Here is a 22431-nt window from a genome sequence, read left to right as displayed (position 1 = left end):
TTTCAGTTCAGAGGTAATCCATCTCTCTTCACATGCTCTCCATGGGATGTGCCCAAGAGAGGCATTGCCTCTGTCACAGAACATTTCAAGAACCCTAATGCAGTTGCTGCTTCATGCAGGCATTGTTCTTTCCACCTTCCATCTTCTACATCATGACCTGAAGATCTGAGGAAAAGAACACCATGCCCAGGAGTGGAAGCTGGCCTTTACTATGAAAGACCTAAAAGTCATGGGATCCTGAAAAAGAAAGAACGACCCATTTGAGACCTGAAAATTCCTAACAGTTCAGTGCTCCATCAATGGCTTTCAGTTTAGAGGTTATATGTCTCTTCTAACATGCTCTCCATTTCATGTTCCCAAGATAGCCATTGCCTCTGTCACAGAAGATTTCAAGAACACTAACCCAGCTGCTACTTCAGACAGTCATTGTCATTTCCATCTTCCATCTTCTACAGCATGCCAGTAAAATTTGGGGAAAAATACTCCAAACCTGGGAGTGCATGCTGGCCTGTACTCTGAATGCCCTGAAGTCATGGATCCCCCAGCAGAAAGAAAGACCCATTGGAGACCTGCCAATTCCTAACAGTTCAGTGCACCTTCATTGGCTGTCACTTCTGAGGTCATACATCTCTACTAACATGCTCTTCATTTAATGTTCCCAAGACAACCATTGACTGTCACAGAACTTCTTAGAACCCTAATCCAGTTGCTGCTCCACACAGGCATTGTAGTTTCCTTCTTCCATCTTCTACATCATGACACTGAAATCTGAGGAAAAGAACACCAAGCCTGGGAGTGGATGCTGGCCTTTACTATGAAAGGAGTCAGAGAAGAAAAGAAAGACCTACTTGAGACCTGCCAATTCCTAACACTTCAGTGCTCTGTAATTGGCTATTACTTCTGAGGTAATCTATCTCTCTTAACACGCTCTCCATTCACTGTTCCCAAGATAGCATTGCCTCTGTCACAGAATGTAGAAGGCCGGCTGGCTGCAAAATAATCAGGGGGGTGACGAATAACTTCTGTAGCTTGATACAGCAGGAGTAGGAGCCGTTTATTGCAGGACAGGAGCAGTATTTATACATTCCACAGAGCTTATCTAATTAGCATAAACTAGATACATCAGTCAACCAATCAGGAATCTCTACACTTAATGACTCGCTTTTGTTACTTCTCAAACCACTCCCTCTGGCATTTTGCCAGGCACCATCCAGACTTGTTTACGAACTCTAACATTCCCCTGACTAAATGCCAGGTGTTATTTTGACTTGTTTACAGACTCTAACAACAGAACATTTCAAGAACCCTAATCCACTTGCTCCTTCAGACAGGTATTGTCGTTTCCATCTTCCATCTTCTACATCATGACAGTGAAATCTGAGGAAAAGAACACCAAGCCTGGGAGTGGAAGCTGGCCTGTACTGTGAATGCCCTAAAGTCATGGGACCCTGAGAAAGAGTGAAGGACCCCTGTAAGACATACAATTCCCAACAGTTCATTGCTGCAAAAATGCCTTTCAGTTCAGAGGTCATCCTTCTCTCTTAATATGCTCTCCATTTAATATTCCCAAGACAGCCATTGCCTCTGTCACAGAACATATCAAGAACCACATTCCATAATGCATGGAGTGCATGTGACCTTCAGCAAAGTTTCTCACTCAATGTATTTTGAGTGATCCTTTCACAAGTGTACCAGTCTCCCTTGACTTTGTTAGCAACACAATAGTGCATTTTAATGGTATGTTCTTTCTGATTGACACACTCTCTGTTCACACACATTCATACCATTGTCATGACTGCATCCAAGCACTGTGATGAATTGGTAGCTATATTTTAATCTTTAGGTGACGTAGCATACAAGCTTTCTATCATTTTGTTCCTAAATTCTTATATTTGAACATTAAATAGTACTCATAATTTTATTTTTTGTTCCATCAATCATAAACACTCATTTTTTATTCTCTGCTTTATAACATACAGATATTAGTACTTTTGACTCTTCCTCTGAGTTCTTTCAAATTCTGTTATTTGTATTTTATTTTTTAATTGTCAAGATTGGACAATTATCTAGTATATATTACATGGAAAAGGAAATCCATTAAATCTTAAATTAAGAATATGTCATGATGGTTAAAAAAAATAGACCAACAAAGTTTCATGCATAATAACGATAGTCTTTCAGAACAGGAACTTTTCGTCACTAAAAATCTCCTGTCGAGAAACCTCAGAATATTCTATATGAGATGTACATATGTCCTTAAGAGATGAACACTGACACTGAGGCCAATCAGGTCAATCAAGTCAAGACAGCCAATCTTATTGGCTACCCATGTCAGGTAGGTGGTCTGACATTATTTTCTACTAATCTCATGTTTCCACTGACTTCTTTGTGTATACACAGGTGTTCATGCTCTGCCTCCGTGAATTTATACAGACAACATGCAATTCAGGTGTTGCTTGCTTCTTTAATCTTGTAAATGTGGAAAACTACTCACAATACTTATGATACTATGATTTTGTAATTCCGTTTCACTGAGTAGTGTCTTTTTTCTCTCTTTCTTTTCTTTCCCTTTTGGTACTGGAGATTGATCCCAGGTGTGATTTACCACTGGACTACATTCTCAGTCCTTTTTAATTTTTATTTTTCAGACAGGGTCTCATAAGATGTGAAGGTTAGCTTTCAACTTGTGATCCTTCTGTCTTGGTCTCCCAAGTGGCTGGGATTACAGGTGTGAGCCGCTGTACCTGGCATTTCATTTTATTTCACTGGTTCAGTGGTTTGTTTTCCAATTATCTCCCTTTTCCTCATCAATATTTGCCTTCAGTATATAATCTTTCCTTCAATTTGTCCTATTTCGTCTAATGCAGTTACATTCAACAAAGTAGGATCATGATAAGAACAAAAATTCCAAGAGGTGTGTGGTGCACAACTATAATAACAGCTACTCAGGAGACTGAAGCAGGAGGATCAGAAGTTTGAGGCCAGCCTCAGCAATTTAAAGAGACCCTGACTCAGAAAATGAAAAAGGTTGGTGATATAGCTCAGTGGTAGAGTGCTCCTGAGTTTAATCCCTAGTACCTAAAAAGTAAAGAAAATAATAGAGAAAACACAAGAATTTCTCTTGGGGAATCACAGAAACCCCAAGTTCCACATGTTAATAACTAAATTCATCAACCAGAATCCAGCCTGTATTCCCCATTTAAGGACACCCAATGCCAAGACCAAAAACCCAGAAGGCTTCCTACTTCCCTTCTTTTGGTCTCTGTCCTTCCTGCTGTGAAGTCTTATCTGCTGGGCCTCATAAAGACCAGTTGGATTGGGGCAGTTTTCTCTGTCCTCACTTCTGCTACCTCTGTTTGGTCCCAATGAAATTTTGAATTCTCTTACTGAAGAACTGTTCCCTCTTCACTGTTCTCCTTGCATACAGTCTTGCTCACCTCCACACCCTTCTCCACTTCCAGTCCGAACAATCTGTTTTATATTCAGATCCAGCAAAAATCAGTTTTTGCTTGAAAGCCTTATATAATGCCTCAAATCCCTGACATGCTATTTGTGGCCTTTCATTGTCTAGATTCTGTTTATGTTATCAGCATAGTATCATAACACCCCTTCTCTAACACTTACTTCAGTGACACTGAATGATTCCTGAGCCTCTAACATGACCTTTGTATTTGGCCCTTATCTTTTTGCATATTGTGACCCCTCTCACTGGAACATTCTTTCATCACTCTCCTCTCCTGGCCAACTTGTATATCTAGGTTCCCTATAGGTGACAAACCCTTCCTGAACATCCTCTTAATTATCTTTCCAAAGATAATGTTGTAGTTACTTCTCAGAATACCTATATCATGCTGACATGATCTCTATATCTCTTTTACCTTGAACTGTGCATTTCTCACAGAGATTATATCTGATTTGCTGCTTATCCTCAACACCTGTTACAGATAGTGACATTGCCTTGTATCTGTTTGCTAAGTGGATGAATGACAAGTCCTTTGTCATACATTCCTTGATTCTCTCAGCATAATTGCAGTAGAACAGATGACTATCTCATGGGGTGATATAAGTATCATTTTTTTAAAGGAATGGATTAATTAGATAACATCTTTAAACTGCTCTTAGGGTTTGGAGAGAAATACATTTACTGTCATTGAACATTTGGAAGTAAACACTATGACATCAGCTTTGTCTAACCCTTTTCAAGCTACCAGTCTTCATCTATCACTTTCAAGAATTTCCACATGACTAAAAAAAACTCTTTTCTATATGCTTTAATTCTCTAGTTGCCTCAGTTGGAGGAAAAAAAAATGTTTCTTGTATTTTGGGCAGTATATATGATGATCTTCATAGTTATTCTAAGGCATATTACATTAGGATAAACTTGTTTCGACTATTTAAATTTAAATCCAAAAACTCATTTGTTTTCTCTCAGAAATCTATTTGAAATCTTTCTGCAATCCAGTTATTTAAACAAAAAACTTTCCAAAAGCAATATTGTCCTCTAATGCCCTAATTAACCTCTACAAACTGTATTTGTATTCCCTCTACAGTGATTTCAAAATCTCTATGGTCCCTGGAATGCTTTTTATATCAATGGGAGAGCTGGGTTCTACTGAAAGGTTTGGATTTATTGTCTAAGTTTTGCTTATCCAATTCTTCCATGGTACAATATCCATCCATTGTTAAAAGCAAACATTTTCTTTTCTATACTTTATTCGTTGTTCTTTAAGATTTGTTCTACTTGTTTTCTAATAGCAAATCATTACTGTTTGAGGGAATTTTGGTTGAATTTCCCACATTTAAAAATTACTCTGAAAATTATATTGTCAGACTAAAATTTGTCATAGAAATCAGCACAATAAGACTTTTAACATCTATGAGTCCTGCCTCCTTCATTAGTTAGATCAACTCTGACTGAACACAAGAATAATGGCAGGAAGAAGCTGGGCCTAGGCAAGCTCCCTTCCCAAACTCACACTCAACTTAAGTAGTTTTACTTTTATTTGTTGCATATGTTGGACAGCTGAGTAAAGACTTCATTTGGGAAAAAAAATTAATGGAAAACTTTGCTACAAAATATTTTAAGATCTTTTACCTTAGAGCCTGGGTAAGACTTAGAGAAGATAGAATATAAAGCTCCCTAAGGGCACCAATCCTTTTGGTTATATCTCCAATATGGCCTATTTGACATATAGTTGGCTAGCTTATCAACATTGTTCACTATACTCAGAATCTCTAGGACAATTCCCATATATTATAAATGGACCCAAGGCTCATGCATTGCAGTAATTGTCCAGTGTGTGCCTTTGAAACCTCTTTCATACCTAAGGCTGAGGAAGGCTGGTTTCTTTCATTGAGCATTCTGAAAGAGTGTGTGTGTGTGTGTGTGTGTGTGTGTGTGTGTGTGTGTGAGAGAGAGAGAGAGAGAGAGAGAGAGAGAGAGAGAGAGAGAACCTCAAATAAGCCTGACTTGGAGATTATTCTGTTTATCTGTACATTTTTAATATCCACTAAAATTTTTAAATATCTAAAATATGCAAGTACATGGCAGAAGCAAATCAGACCTTTTGTATTTCTGTTTCTTTCCAACAGTGCTCCTGCGGTTTTGTCACTTGAGGAGGACATTGCTTCGATTGCATATGACCATCATCTCTTCTCCAGTCTAGAATTAGTGGTACTATTACTTTTGGGAGAATGGCCTTGCTGTACTGTATGGATTCTAGGGAAAAGGGTATCAATACAGCCCTCTGGAAACTCATGGAAACTGAGTCACATGACCCTGTTAGCCAAACAAAACTGCTACCATGGGATTTGTACTTCATTTAGAAAGAAATAAGTTCTCTTCTCTTAGACTAGAGGGATGAGGTGAGCCTGAATAATTGCAGACCGTTCTTCGTTACCTGTAGGCTTGCTCAGCTTTCATCTGTGTGATAGAAGGATTGATTTATATATGCTCATGCTAGTATGCTTAGGTGGCAAGGAGTCTATCTCCCTGGCAGGATGCCTGTAGCTTGACTCTACCCAGGAAAAAAGCAGTTTCTTCAGAGAATTTTTTTTTCTGAGATGTTTTCAGTTTTAGTTTTCCCATTTCCAAACACTGCCATCTCTTCTTGCTGCAGGAAAAGTTTGGAAACTAAAAGTAAAGTTTTATGAAAGATTGCTCAGCAATCTGTCCTGTGGTTGGGATAAAAACAAACATGTATTTAGTAGTTTTTTACCTTTTAACTCTCTCTTGTTTGCAATATATTGAATAAATACATACAAATTATTCCAATATGCAATCTACAAATGTTCACTGTAAAATATATGCTTTTCCTGTAACCTGTTTTCTTGTACTGATGACATGGGTCTATCTTATAAGCTTCTGCATTAAAAAGAATTAAACCAATAATCCATTTAAGTCATTATAATTAAGCTACCTCCATATTTCTTCTCCTGTGAAAATATGAGCATATCTATCCTTAAAGTGGAATTCGTTTTCTTTTATACTTCTATAAGTTAGTTTCTATCTTCTCAAATAATGTGTACTCGACAGACTCCTTTTCAGTCCCTGAAAAGTAGAGTGGAAAAGATAATTTGAAATTAAGGATAGTAGAGTGGAAATGATAAATTGGAATTAAGGATCACAATAAAGTCTGTGCTAACACGTTGGTCCTTATTGCTCAACTTAACTGAGGTCCTACTCCTCTTAGACCTTAAAAGAGTTCTATGGTTGAAAAAAAAGAGCATCATTTTATCAGAGGACATTTCATTAATAATACAAATGAGCAAAGCTTGAAAATTTCTTTATTCTAATTTATTTTTATTCTTAGTACTGAGAATTGAACACAGAGCCTTTTCCTGGGAAGGCAAGCATTTTACCTGCCAGCTACATCCCAAGTCCTGAGAGTTTCTTCATTCTAAAGACACAATGGAAATACATAATTCCAATGTATAACTTCCCTAAATTTTATTTGCTTCTCTGTTGTTACAAGGGTAAACTCTCATAACCAGACTACCCGTGGCTACAAAGCCTGGCATTGTATGTTACTTCTGAATTGCTCCAACCCTGCAATAATTGACCACCTTCCTGACAAAGGGATGCTGCAAGCTGGAGCTAAAATGCATATTTAAGTCATATAAAATGTCAAAGGATTTTAGATTTATATGTGATATTGGAATCTAAATATCAACTTTGGCATGTGATTTAGATTGAGAGGTTGTAACGTTTTTCTCCTACTAGCAAAGATTTCCCTGGGGATTTTATTTATTTTTTTTGTTTGTTTGAATTAGGTGTATCAAAGTGCTTAACTATAAGCACAAAGAATTATGTTTATACTTAAGCAAATGATTTACCTCCTTATTATAAGTTGACGTAACACATGTTTGTAACGGAGTTCTGAAGATATTGTAATGTCCAAAAATGCTTGTAAATTATTTCCCTTGTTAATTTTCCAAAGCAAATCTTTATTAACTATACTTATATAAGAGAACAACAATCAAAAAAAAAAAAAAAAAAAGGACACAATCAGAAATACAGTGTTCAACCCCCTGGGCTGCAAGGGTTTTTCAGTCCCAAAGAAGGAACTTTGAGGATTCAACAGATAGGGTTTAGATATTTTATGACTCACCTGCTCCTTGGTGGTGGCAAGCCAGGATACAATAGAGGGCTGCATGGCATGTACAAGCAGGGGAATATATGGGATAGGCTGCTTGCTCACTGCAGAGGTGAAGTTCTTCAGAAGTTTTATGTGTACATTCTTCTACTTTATAACCAAGGTCACTCTGCTTTATTCCTCACCTGAAGATTAGAGAGAAAGGAAACAACCAGTTGCTCCTCTCCATTTTCTTCCTTATCACATTCTTTGGAGTCCTTACCTTACTGCCAGGAACAATAGCCTTCCTAGGTACTGACTAGTGTTTACCCCACACAGAGATAGGAAATACAGGTAAAGGAAGAGCCAGCTCTTCACAATAAGAATGAGGATTCTTGCCAGATGTGGTGGCCTATGCCTGTAATCTGAGCAATTGAGGTTGAAGCAAGAGGATCTCAAGTTCAAGGCCAGCCTAGCAACTTAGGAGAGGTCCTATCTCAATAAAAACTAACAACAACAACAACAACAAAAAAAAAAACCTGGGAATATAACTCAGTGGCTTAATTCCCCTGGGTTCACCCACAGTACTAGGAAAAAATAAAAAAGGGATTCTCACAAATCATGTAATTAACAGAAGAAATAATAAATCTTAAAAATATATATTTTGATTTTTAATTGACAGAGATAATTGTACATACTTATGAGACACAGGTGATATTTCAAGATGTGTATAAAATGTGTAACAATGTGTCAGGATCATATCAATTTAATTGGCATATATCCTCAGGTATTTATCTGTCTCGGTGCTTGGAACATTAACTCTATTAGTTATTGGTAATATTTAACTGCTGTCAAACATAGTTATTTACTATGCTATAGAACATTAGAAGTTACTCCTCTCATCCAACTGCACCCCTGTACTTCTCCTCAACCCTTCTTCTTCTACTCCCTTCCCAGGCTCTGATTACCACAGTTCTATTCTCCAAGGAAGTAAACAACTTATCTTTGCCGCCCAATATTGGAATGAGTCTGTTGTTATTGAAAACTTAACTGCTATATATTTTGAGGTACTCACAGATTACAGCAACTTAAGTTTCCACATTTTCATTAAATACTTCAAGGGTAAATGGAATGGCTAAAGAAGACTTTTCCCCACCCAAAGCCTTGCCTAGTTTTCATTAACAAATAAGAACTACTCAAATACCATTATCAGATATTCTTACAATAATATACATTGCTTATTTAAAAGTCTTTGCAGGCCTATAATTATCATTATGTTCACATACATTGTGTTCAAAGTGTATAGTTTTTTTTCTAGCTCTCTAGACAAATATGCCAAGCAGCATTTAGAATTGAACAATGAAAACTTCTTAAATGTACAAAACACAGTAAAATGTGAACAAATACCAAGAATATTTTAGCTTTCGATAAGATGATTTTGAATTGAGAGAAAAAGGCCAATAGAACTAAGTTCTATATTACTTTCTGAAATCAAGACATCTCTGTGGTCTAAATGCATCTTACTAGGCAAATCAGAGTTAATGTTGGCATCCCAAAGAGGCACAGAATGAAATGCAAAAAAAAAAAAAAAAAAAAAAAAAAATTGATCTAGTCCATTAACTGTATTAATAAAAAATAAAAATCTCTGCTTATTAGATAACATATCTGATAACTTCATGGATCATTAAAAGTATTGAGAGGCTTATCTGCAATATGGGTTTTGAGGTTCTTTAACATACTCTTTATGGGGGAAAAATGCATCATTTATTCCCAGTGAATTCAAAACCATTTCTTCTTTGTAATTCTAGATCAGGTTTTACATTTGGCTTTTGCTGAGAGGACTTATTGTGCCTTGGGGGTGTGGGCAATTTACAGAGGGCAAATTTGCCTTTCTTCATTCAAACTGTCCTTCCTAATCCCTTTCCAGTTTGGGGGTGTTATGGTGGTGAAGATGGAAAATGCATCTCCACTTCTCCACTTCCCTGAGTCAGGAGCTGAATACCCTTGTTCATATCTTCCATCTACTTGTCTCCTAAAACCCAGACTCCCATGTCATTGGTATATTGCCTTTAAGGAGTTTTTGAGGAAACATGGTGATTAACAGTGAATGTTTGAAAGTTTCACTTTCCATAGTTGTTTTCAGCTATGAGAATATATGTAATCTCAAGTCAGTCTCTAAATAGAGCCATCAGAATGAGAAGTACAGAGACTACATGGTTAAAAAGGGAGCATGGGAGAAGGGGTCTTGGTTTGTCCTGTTATTCCCTTCTGTGTGTGTGTGTGTGTGTGTGTGTGTATTTTTAGGTGACTCCAGAGTTGTGGTACTCTGTTCCAGGATGATGGTAGGTAGGTGTCCACTTGACAGGGAACATGGATGCTCAAACTCCTGAGATTGAGACTTGGAAACATTCCCCTTAGAGAGTTGTAGGCAGAGCCTGCTATAACTCTCAATCTTAGATTTTTCCTCCTTTTAGATTTCTCTCCTGAATGCAGTTACAAAGATGCCCACTCACATACTGATGTTGCTACTCCCAGAGCTGGAAATGCTACAGTGGTTTTCTTTGGAGTGTGAGATTCTAGGTTACTTAGTGTTTCTTCCATCCCATTTTTATAGTTTTATTCCATAAAACTAATTTGAATCCTTTTATACTTAGAGAAAAGTAACTTCTATTAAAGATAAAATAACATGAAATAATACGTACCAAAGATCGGGTCCTCTCATGAAATATTGGAACATACATGAGTCATTGAAATTTTGAGACACAGAGAGCATTTGGTATCATTGATATAGAAGTAAGTTAGCTCAAGAACAGCCTTTGGAATCAGGCCTTTTAATTTGGAAGGATCTTCTGAATTCATTGTAAATAAGAAGAAGAAACTGAAGGGCCAAATGAATGGAGATGAATCAGAAGTAGCCAACATTTCCCAGGCCTTTAGATGCTTATTTTACTCACTTTAACTTTATCTATGAAGGGACATGATTAATAGGTGGTCTGTGACATTTCCTCAAGCTCCAGAAACACTTGAGGATTTGATGCTGAATTGAATCCTCCTGTGACAAATTCACAGGATGACAGAAGGACATCAGATTCATAATAATGGCACAAGCCTAGGGAGCATCTTTGCCTCATCCTTGGAATAGCTAATTAGGTAAACTGTACTTTGCCAAACTGGCATAATGATGAGAAGTGTCTCTAGCAGGCAGTAGCAGGTAGCCATGTACCCTGAGGGGGCAATGTGACTGGAAGGCATAAAGACAGGGTACTGTCATGCACCTAATGGAACAGTGAGGAAACTGAATGGATGGCTTCCTTCAGCTGAGGTGGTGTGTGCACACCAAGCCTTGACTCTCCTGATGAAGTGTGTTTGGGGCTCCTAGGAGGTTGTGGATCTCTGTACCAGGTGGCTTCTACTGGCTTATTCATAAAGTTCAATAATCGGGTGCTTAGAGGAGCCTGTTGTTTCTCTTGACTTTGATGATTGACCAAAACTACTTCTGTGGATTGAACAGTGACTGTTTCAATGCATTTCATTGAATTTACTTTCCAAATTCTTTTTAAGAGAGAGAATTTTTAAAAATATTTTTTAGTTTTCGGTGGACACAATATCTTTATTTTTATGTGGTGCTGAGGATAGAACCCAGCGCCCTGCCCACGCCAGGCGAGCGTGCTACCGCTTGAGCCACATCCCCAGCACTCCAAAATATTTTCAAATTTTAAATTTATTTAAAAATTATTTTCAAACAAGCATTGGAGTGATACTAAACTTCTCAATAACATTTAGCTGAGAAGGTGGCTGCCATAACTCCCATACAAATATGCCTGATGGCTTAATTATTGTGATACAGCATCTAACGTTTTATAATAAAAACCTCTCTCTTCTATAGATCAGTTTTCCCACGAGAACAGAACATCAAGTGAAGCACAACATAATGTACTGACATTTATGAAACTGGATGGGGAAAGTTTCAAACGCTGGTTTTCACCATGACCAAGTTTAAAAAAGTAATAACTTTTTTAAAAGGGAAAATTATCTTTAATAATTTGGGGAATATTTTATAAATAATATTCTATGAATTTGCTTTTTTTTTTATTTTGAGACAGCTTCTCATTATGTTGCATAGGGTCTCACTAAGTTGTTGAGGCTGGCCTCAAATTTGTGATACTCCCGCCTCAGCTTCCAAAGTTGCTGGGATTACAAGTATGTTCCACTTCACTGCCTTATATAATTCATTATATGATTTGATAAACATTTTATTTTCAGTATGTCCTTTAGCAGAAATACATTGAAAAAAATTGAATGTGGATATTAAATGTTAAGGGCTACATTTCTGGAAGTCAAGAAAGTTGATGATTGTGTAGCTTGTTTACCGGTATTTATATTCACCATGGGGCTTGAATTGATGATACTCCTGACCATGTGAAAATCAGAAAACATGGATACTGTATACAAACATTGGTACCTACTCAAAATGTTAGACATTTTTAAACATAAAGGTATTTGTTTAATGCATGCAGTTCCAGAATGTGAATTTATGCATTTATTCTTGAGATATACCATTTCATTGAGAATAATAACTGTCCTGTACTAATCTCATTTTTGGTTCTGAATTTTTATGATCACATGTATTCCTGTTATTGCATTTGATTTCATGAATAAAGGAATAGCTTCATGTTTAAGAGATGTTTGAAATGTGATGATTTCATAACAATATCATTAAACTAAGGATCACTCAGAAGAAATCAAATTTAGAAATTATCTAATGATTTATATTTTTTTCTTTCAAGACATGAAAACAAATATACCCAGAATTTCACTCTGTTAAGATGAGACATTTATTATTGCTTATAGTGATGTATGCTTTTTCCTTCCTTCTTTTATTGTTGATTTTCAGTTTCATTCCATTATGATCAGATAAGATGCATGGTATTATCTCTACTCCTTTATATTGTCTAAGAGTTGCCCTGTGACATAATATATGATCTATTTTTGAGAAGGATCCATGTGCTGCTGAGAAAAAAGTGTAACTGCTTGATGTTGGGTGGTATATTCTATATATGTCAATTAAGTCTAGGTTATTAATTGTGTTATTAAGTTCTATAGTTTCCTTATTCAACTTTTGTTTGGAAGATCTGTCCAGTGGCGAGAGAGGTGTGTTGAAGTCTCCCATGATTATGGTATGGTGGTCTATTAGACTCTTGAACTTGAGAAGAGTTTGTTTGATGAACATAGCTGCACCATTGTTTGGGGCATATATGTTTATGATTGTTATGTCTTGTTGGTGTATGGTTCCCTTAAGCAGTATGTAGTGTCCCTCTTTATCCCTTTTGATTAACTTTGGCTTGAAATCTATTTTATTTGATATGAGTATGGACACTCCTGCTTGTTTCCGAAGTCCATATGAGTGATATGATTTTTCCCAACCTTTCACCTTCAGCCTATGTATGTCTTTTCCTATCAAATGCGTCTCCTGTAGGCAGCATATTGTTGGGTCTTGTTTTGTGATCCATTCTACTAGCCTGTGTCTCTTAATTGGTGAGTTTAAGCCATTAACATTTAGGGTTATTATTGAGATATGGGTTGTTCTTCCAGCCATATTTGTTTATTTCTGTTACTAAACATGGTTTGTTTTCCTCTTTGATTATTTTCCCCCCCTTTACTGTCCTACCTCCCACTGTTGGTTTTCATTGTTATTTTCCATTTCCTCTTCCTGTAATGTTTTACCAAGGATGTTTTGAAGAGATGGTTTTCTAGCTGCAAATTCTTTTAACTTTTGTTTATCGTGGAAGGTTTTAATTTCATCTTCCATCCTGAAGCTTAATTTCGCTGGATACACAATTCTTGGTTGGAACCCATTTTCTTTCAGTGTTTGAAATATGTTATTCCAGGATCTTCTAGCTTTCAGAGTCTGTGTTGAAAGATCAGCTGTTATCCTGATTGGCTTACCCCTAAATGTAATCTGCTTCCTTTCTCTTGTAGCTTTTAAAATTCTCTCCTTATTCTGTATGTTGGGCATCTTCATTATAATGTGTCTAGGTGTGGATCTCTTATGATTTTGCACATTCGGCATCCTGTAGGCTTCTAGGATTTGGGATTCTGTCTCATTCTTCAAGTCTAGGAAGTTTTCTCGTATTATTTCATTGAATAGATTGCTCATTCCTTTGGTTTGGAGTTCTGTACCTTCCTGTATCCCAATGACTCTTAAGTTTGGTCTCTCAATGTTATCCCATATTTCTTGGATGTTCTGCTCATGGTTTCTTAACAGTCTTGCTGAGCTGTCTATGTTCTTTTCAAGTTGGAATACTTTGTCTTCATTGTCTGATGTTCTATCTTCTAAGTGTTCTACTCTGCTGGTAGTATTCTCCATTGAGTTTTTAAGTTGGTTTATTGCTTCCTGCATTTATAGGATTTCTGTTTGTTTGTTTTTTATAACCTCTATCTCCCTGTATAGTTGATCCTTTGCTTCCTGGATTTGTTTGTGTAATTCATTGTCGAAGTGATCTTTCATTGTCTGATTTTGCTGTCTAATGTCTTCCTTGATACTCCAGATCATCTGAAGCATGTATATCCTGAATTCTTTATCTGACATTCCATCTGCTGCAGCTGTTACCTCTTCTAAAGTTGAGTTGACCTGCATTGCTTGTGGTCCTTTCTTTCCTTGTCTTTTCATACTGCTTGCGTTTCTTTCTGCTTGGTGAAACTGTTGTGTTTTTGAAATGTTTTTTCCCCTATATATTTATATTGCTCTTGTATAGTTGAAAAGTCTCCCTTGCAGGGTCGGGTGGCAGTCTGCCTACCTTGCAGGCGTGGGCGGCGGCTCTGCTCTGCCCTTACTCCAATTGGGGTGTTGTGACTACCACGCCAGCAGGTCACTGGGCCTGTTCCGGGCGCGGGCGGTGGCTCTGCTCTGCCCCTACTCCAATTGGGGTGACGAGTGTACCACGCCGGCAGGCCACCGGGCCTGATCCGCCGGTCGGTTGCAGGTCTGCCTACCCTGCAGGCGTGGCGGCGGCTCTGCTCTGCCCCCCTTCCAATTGGTGTGACTTGTCTACCACACCCGCGGACCACTGGGCCTTTTCCGGGCGCGGGTGAAGGCTCTGTTCTGCTCCTACTCCAATTGGGGTGACGTGCCTACCACCCCGGCCGGCCACTGGGCCTGTTCCACTGGTCGTTCGCAGGTCTGCCTACCTTGCGGGCACGGGCAGCGGCTCTGCTCTGCCCCTACTCCAAATGGGGTGACGTGTCTGTCGCACTGGCAGGCCACTGGGCCTGTCCCGCTGGTCGGTCGCAGGTCTGCCCACCTTTCGGGCACGGGTGGCGGCTCTGCTCTGCCCCTACTCCAATTGGGATGTCGTGACTACCACGCCGGCAGGTCGCTGGGCCTGTTCCTGGCACGGGCGGCGATCTGCTCTGCCCCTACTCCAATTGGGGCGACGTGTGTACCACGCCAGCAGGCTGCTGGGCCTGATCCGCCGGTCTGTCGCAGGTCTGCCTACCTTGCAGGCGCGGGCGGCGGCTCTGCCCTGCCCCTCCTACCATGCCCACGGACCGCTGGGCCTGATCTGCAGGTTGGTCGCAGGTCTGCCCACCCTGCGGGCACGGGTGGCAGTTCCTCTCCGCCCCCACTCCAATTGGGGTCACGTGACCACCACACCGGCGGGGCCTGATCCGGGCACGGGCGAAGGCTCTGCTCTGCCCCTACTCCAGTTGGGGTGACCTGTGTACCACACTGGCCAGCCGCTGGGCCTGACCTGCCAGTCTGTCGCAGGTCTGCTTACCTTGCAGGCACGGGCGGCAGCTCTGCCCTGCCCCTCCTACCACGCCCGTGTACCACTGGGTCGCAGGTCTGCCCACCTTGCGGGCGCGGGTGGCGGCTCCGCTCTGCCCCTTCTCCAATTGGGGTCACGCGACCACCACGCCGGCGAGCCGCTGGGCCTGCTCCGGCGTGGGCGGCGGCCCGGCTCCTCCCCTCTGGCTCGACGACAAAGCGAGAGAGACTCGGGTGTCTGTGACTCACCCTCCCTACCAGGAGACCAACTATTTCTGTCGCCGCTGGTATTGATGAAGTTCTCTCCTCCGCCGCTTTCTGATGACATCAGATCTCTGCCATGTTGGTATCCTATGCGAATGGCAGCATTTTGTTCCCTTTGCCGGGTGACCAAAGCAACGGGTGAGTCCTGACCGGCCCTCACAGGCCCCGTCTCAGTCCTGTTGCCACTGCCCACGAAGGCTCGGTTTGTATTTACCTCCAGAGTACTCAGCAGGACCCGGACCGAGAAGCAGTTTCCGCGGGCTCCTTAGCCCTGGGCCAGAGCAGTTCCGGGAGCCTGAACTCGGCCGCTCCGTGCTCGGTGTATGCTCTGCTAAGAGCAGGCTCCAAGAAGCAGTTTCCATGGGTTATTTAGCACTGAGCCTGAGTAATCTGTCTGCAAGCTGCAGGCGAATGGCAGCCTGAAATTACCTGTTCTATGGCTGAATGAGCTGCGGTCAGTCGAAAACAGGGATGGTGACGTCAGCTCTCCAAGATGGTGGCTGCTGGCCTCCTCTGTGGTCTGACCGGTGTGGAGAACCGAATTGGACCGCTTCCTTCCCCCGTCTCGAACCCAGAATTCAGCACTGAGTATGGTGCTTGCACGGCTGGCAGAAACTGCAGCGCTGTATCCCTGAGTTCCTATCTCCTCGTTTCCCAGCGCGCGCTGCAGACTCTAGCTGTGGGGCGATTTGCTGAATAAGCAGTGTTACCCTCGGTGCGACAAATCTCTCACGTTTGAGTCCCCGTAGCCGATCCTCGTGTGATGGAAATCCTTCCTCCAGGTTCCGGAGCACCCCACTATTGCTGGAAATTCCTAACAAGATAGCCTTTAGCCGTCCTGACTTGTCATACTCCCACACAGTGACGCAGCACACGGGGGCAATGCACTCCCCTCGCCACCATCTTCCTCCTCTCTATTATTTATATTTCAAAGTTGAGAAAACAGAGATTTGGAGAGGCTATGTCATTGCCCCAAGATCACATTATTTATAAATATGAAGTTATTTTGTGAAATTTATGCCCCAAATAATTTAACTGCAGAACTTACTTTCCCCCACTTCATCAGGTGTTTTTAAAACTGGCTGCAAATATAAGAATAATATGAGATTATTTTTAAAATAATGATACTAGAGATTCTGATTTAATAATCCTGAGGCAGAGTGTAAGCATCAGCAAAGTTTAAAAGCTCCCCTGGTGTTACAGATGTGCAGTCAGGTCTGAACACAACACTACACCACTCTCCCTTCCCCTTACGATTACTACTGACATTTTGCAGCATCCTACAGTTTTCAAGTTTCCTACAGAGTTCATTTAATTCTTAAGCCAAACCAAGTAGGAATTATTATACTCATTCTATGGAAGAGAAAACTGACACTCAAGGAGTTTGAAAATCTTACCAAAAATTACGGAATCAGTAGCTGAAACCCAGGTAATTTAAAAAGGTCACTGAACTGTTATTATCCAAATTTAGAATCTCCTAATTGATCTCCCTTTTGGATCTGTTCCTCCTCCTACTCATCAGGAAGATGTCTAGAGCTCCAAGAGTGACTTGAATGCCCTTTAAAACTATCAAGTATGTATGGATGGAGAGAGAGTTAGCTGTGAGGACTGCTTCATTACTAAAGACACTCAGGTTCATGGTAAAAACAGAAATGGAGATAGAAGTTTGAATTACCTTAAGAAAGTGATTTTATTTCTTTGAAGCTCAGGTTCCTCCAAAATAAATTACAAAAAAAAAATCACCATTTTTTTTGTGAGAATAAGATTACATGTATCAAGGCAATTTGTAATAAAAAAGGCATTAAGCCTGTGCTAGTGATGACCATTTCACTGTCTTAGAATGAGACATGGTCCGTCCACCCAAAATTCAAATACGAGTAGATCAACTCAAATCACTTAACGACTTTCAAAAGTTATTAGGAGACATAAATTGGATAAGGCTTATCTAGGCATACCAACAGGAGAGTTGGGACCTTTATTTGATATTCTAAAAGGTCCATCAGATCCAAATTCACCCCGCATGTTGACGCCTGAAGCAAGAAAGGCATTAAAAATCATTGAAACATATATGGAAAATATGCATTTGGATAGAATTGATATAAGTTTGCCTTTATTATTTATTGTACTGCCAACAAAAAATATTCCTACAGGAGTATTCTGGCAAGAAGGTCCATTATTGTGGATACATTTATCTTATTCTCCTAACACTATTCTTACTAGGTATCCTGAGGCTGTAGGACAATTAATACTCAAAGGAATAAAAGCAGCCAAGGGAGTGTTTGGGATTTCTCCCAATAAAATTATTACTCCATATACTATAGATCAAATTGATGAGTTAGCTAATGAGGTAAATACTTGGGCAATAATCATGTGTAAATCTAATGTTTCATTTGATAATCACTTACCGTCTAATCCTCTGTTGTCTTTTTGGTCTAAACATCCTGTAGTTTTTCCAAAGATGACAAAAAAAACCCCTATCATGAATGCTCCAAATATATTCACTGATGGGTCAAATAATGGTACAGCAGCAGTAGTTACCCCTGATCAAACTTTTACATTTTTAGTACCCAAACAATCAGCTCAAAAGGTAGAGCTTAATGCAGTATTACAAGCTTTTATGATGTTTAAAGATTCTGTATTTAATTTATTTTCTGATAGTCAGTATGTAGTTAATGCTATAGTATCCCTTGAAGATGCTGGTAGGATTTCCCCTTCTTCTACTGTTTTCTCTTTGTTTTCTACTATACAAAGTCTAATCTGGGACAGAAAAGATCCATTCTTTATAGGACATATCAGGGCACATACAGGATTGCCTGGAGCCCTTAGTTTGGGCAATGAGTTAGCAGATAAATCTACACATGACATACATATTTTCTCCACAATAGAAGAAGCTATAAATTTTCATAAAAGGTTCCATGTCAATGCTAATACTTTACAAAAGCGTTTTAAAATAACTAAAGAACAAGCCCGACATATAATAAAACAATGTCAAAATTGTGTGACATTTTTACCACAAGTTAATCTTGGAGTCAATCCTAGAGGACTGATACCTAACCATATTTGGCAGATGGACGTCACACACTTGCCAGAATTTGGAAAATTAAAATATTTACATGTTACAGTTGATACTTCTTCCGGATTTCTGATGGGCTCCCTTCATGCCGGAGAAAAAACTAAAGATGTTATAGCTCATTGCTTACAAAATTTTGCCACTGTGGTTGTTCCAAAACAGTTAAAAACCGGTAATGGTCCTGGTTATACGTCCACCTCTTTTAAACAATTTTGCTCATCATTTGGCATTACTCACATAACAGGAATTCCATACAATCCACAAGGACAAGGCATAGTTGAAAGAGCTCATCAAACTATTAAAATGTACTTATTAAAACAAAAGGAGGGAATTGGAAAGGGGTATATATCCCCCAAAGATAAACTTAAAATAACCCTTTTTACTCTAAACTTTTTAAATTTGGATTCATCAGGACTTAGTGCTGCGGAAAGACATTTGTATCCAAAAAATGTACATAAGCCTAAGGTACTTTGGAAAGATATTCTAACAGGACAATGGAAAGGTCCTGACCCAGTGATAGTCTGGAGTCGGGGCTCTGTTTGTGTTTTTCCACAGGAAGAACAGCAGCCGATTTGGATTCCAGAGAGACTAACTAAAACAATTTCTACAGACCAAAAGGAAGATGATTCGACTCAAATCCATAACAGCTGATATCCAGATCTCCAGCTTGGCTATTCTTACATCTGCGACAGTGATTAACCAGGATGTTTTTTTTCAATATCTATTTTATTATTGCTTTTTCCCACATCATAAAGTTCTATTTTATTTTTGAGCTCATACAGACCTAGGTTAATGTTTTTTCTGATCAGTTTTATTTTTTGACTGTGGAGTTTTTGAACATTGCAATGGAGATTTCACCTAGGTAAAGCTACAAGGCCTTTACTATTGTCTTATGTGTTATATGTTACGTGTGCACACTTCTGTTTTGTGTTGTATGTCTGTATGTGCGTATGTCCATATATCACATATGAGGAGCGCTCATGCACATGGATCCAAAAAAATTTTTTTTTATTATTCACGTGATTTTAATAGTTTAATTTAATTTGGGTAAACAGCTGTTGAGGATTGTTTTAATATATGAACAAATAGAAGGTTAACAGATCTGTTTACTTTCACCTTTCCTTTTCATTATATTTAATAATTCTGTTCAGAACAATGTAAATTGCTCTAAATATTGTTTTCTTAGTACATGTTGAAATGTTACATATTTTTTTTTAGCATCATTGTCAAAATTCCTATTTTCATCCCAGTGCCCGTGAAGACAAAGATAAAACCAAACTACAACTTCTTCGAGAGTTATCACAACAAACCGTGTAAACTGATACATCAATGATTTATAACTCAACAAGTAATGCTCAATCAACGAGTCGATTTATTTTGGAAGGATATGGACATATTGATAGATTCCTCTGCTTTGAACTGCTTACAAAACTTGCCTGGACTATGCATCACTTGTATGCTTTATTTTGGGAGGATATGGACATATTGATAGATTCCTCTGCTTTGAACTGCTTACAGAACTTGCCTGGACTATGTATCACTTGTATGCTTTGTGATCTATTTGTTGATGCAGCAAATTATGGTAGTGCTAGCGTATCTTTGCTGATGTGTCACCAGTGATGCAATTTTTCCTAGGAGCCGTTAATTGACTTGGTGTCATGACATTTCTGTATCCTCCTCCCTTCTACTAGTGATGGTCTAATTTTGGGGGCCAACAGAGGTGAGGTAAAGAACCTCACCCCCCCACCGGCACCAAGGCCAAATTTGGGGGCCAACAGAGGTGAGGCAAAGAACCTCACCCCCCCACTGGTACATAGGCCTATCCACAAGTATGGCTATATGCTGGACCGGTAGTCAGTGACGGGTATGATCCAATTGCAGTGGTATCAACCTAAGACAGGAGGCTGACGCCTAAAAGTCAGTTTTCCGATAATTTCTCAAAATAAAAATTTTAAATAGTGCTGGGGATGTAGCTCAGTGACAGAGCACCCCTAGTTTCAATCTCCATATGCCAGGGAAAAATAAAATCTCCAGTCCACAAGTTAGCTCTGACTCATCTCCCAAACAGAATTTTCTGCTATTTCCTGGATATTCCCTACATTTTCCTAACTCTGTGCCTTTACTTCACCATTCATTTTGCTTGGTTTTCCTCTCTTTCTGGATCTCATCATGGTTTTTCATCATCTTATGTGACTTGTGTAGTAATTATTAAAAAGGATTTCTCCTCTTTTTGTGTGAAAGTCTACTAGATTTCTAGGCTTCTTCTTTGATTCTAGCAGTTAAGACTGGCCGACCTTCAGTACTGAAGATGAATACCTGTCTACCTTCCTACTAGACTGTTTTTGTTTTGCTATGACCTAAGGATATGGTTATTAACCCCTCTATCTGTGCTAGTCACTGTATGTGACCCTGTTGCCATAATTCTTAATATGATAGGTTCTCAATGAAGCTTAGTGAACCACATGGAATGATTGACAGCCACTCCTCAGGCTCTCCTAGTCTACTACCAGGTGGAGACAGCTCAAATAAGGATCCTGGAAGCTCCTTCTTTTTTAGTGGTGCAAATTCTATTGATCCATTTGTAATATTCTCTTTGTTTAAGCATTACTTTCTCAATAGTTGTCATAATTTTTTTTTTGTACCAGGAATTAAACTCAGGTGCACTCAACCACTGAGCCACATCCCCAGCCCTGTATTTTATTTAGAGACAGGGTCTCACTAAGTTGCTCAGCACCTCACTGTTGATGAGGCTGGCTGTGAACTAGTGATCCTCCTGTCTCAGCCTCCATAGCCACTGGGATTACAGGTGTGCACCACCGCACAGTCAATGTCATAATTTCTAGTATTTTAAAAAGTTGAGTCCCTGTCTTCCTGTCTCACCCTGTGAATTATTTTGGGGTAACTAACATTCTAAGATTTTCTTCTGGGGAAAGTACTTTTTTTTTCTGATGGACAGTCTATAGTTTGTTGTCATAACTGAAAACTTTCCTCTTTCTTTACCTAACACTTTGAGTGTGGTAGGGGAGGACCACAAAGGCAGTGCAAGTCTTCATTCTCTTCTCAGATGTCTTCTCTGTACTTTGATGTAGGTTTCACCTTTTTCAAATATATTTTCAATATATTTATGTTTTTCTTTCTTTTTGCCCATACCTCTTATGCAGAAATTATTTTTTACTCCCAGATTCAAAGTTCAAAATTAAGTTGGGAAGAAAGTAAACAGAAGATTGAATGCTGTCTCCTTTCCTGAATACTGCCACATACTGTGTGTGGTGGGCATGTACTTGCATCCATGAATTGCTAAAAGATTTTTCCTTTCAAGTGGACACTTTTCTCAGAATCTCTGAATAGCACACATTTCTTAGGCTGTAGAATCCATCTCTTGCCCATTTCTGCCATCACAGTGCCAATGCAGTGTCTGGACATATAGGTCTTCAAAAAGTCTGATAAATCATTAAATGCAAATACCTGCCTTAAGCATTGGCACAACATTAGGGACTAAAGCTATTTCTCATGTCGCTTTCTTATCATAATATTTACTAATTTTATGGTAGTATTTTAATAGAAATAAATTCTTCTTTTCTCAACAAAACATCTAGAGAAGTCCAAGAAACCCTTGGTTGAAACCAACACATTACACAATTCTTGTTTGCATGGCCTAAGTCCATACAATAGCAATGCTGGGGTTACGTGTTTTCTTACAGCTTTTCCTTTCCTATTTTGGGAACTTAGGGTCAGCTTTGGTCTGTGAGCCTTTG

At 39.2% G+C, this 22431-nt stretch overlaps 1 protein-coding gene across 3 annotated transcripts in view; it reads left to right on the top strand.

Moving 5' to 3' along the window:
* Positions 1-22431, top strand: part of Ptger3 (prostaglandin E receptor 3) — a 276814-nt gene that overhangs the window by 145479 nt on the left and 108904 nt on the right. The window contains exon 3 of one of the 3 annotated variants that reach the window (XM_034636551.2): positions 5593-9171. The exons of the other annotated variants lie outside the window; for them this stretch is intronic. Coding sequence (XP_034492442.1) covers positions 5593-5616 — 24 coding nt within the window. The 3' untranslated portion in view covers positions 5617-9171. Of the gene's footprint in view, positions 1-5592; positions 9172-22431 lie in introns of those variants that run through there. 3 annotated transcript variants of the gene reach the window in all.

Source organism: Marmota flaviventris, chromosome 10 (genome assembly GCF_047511675.1).
Source record: "Marmota flaviventris isolate mMarFla1 chromosome 10, mMarFla1.hap1, whole genome shotgun sequence".
NCBI lineage: Eukaryota > Metazoa > Chordata > Mammalia > Rodentia > Sciuridae > Marmota > Marmota flaviventris.
Note: the sequence above shows the minus strand (reverse complement) of the source record. Positions and strands in the feature narration are given on the sequence as shown.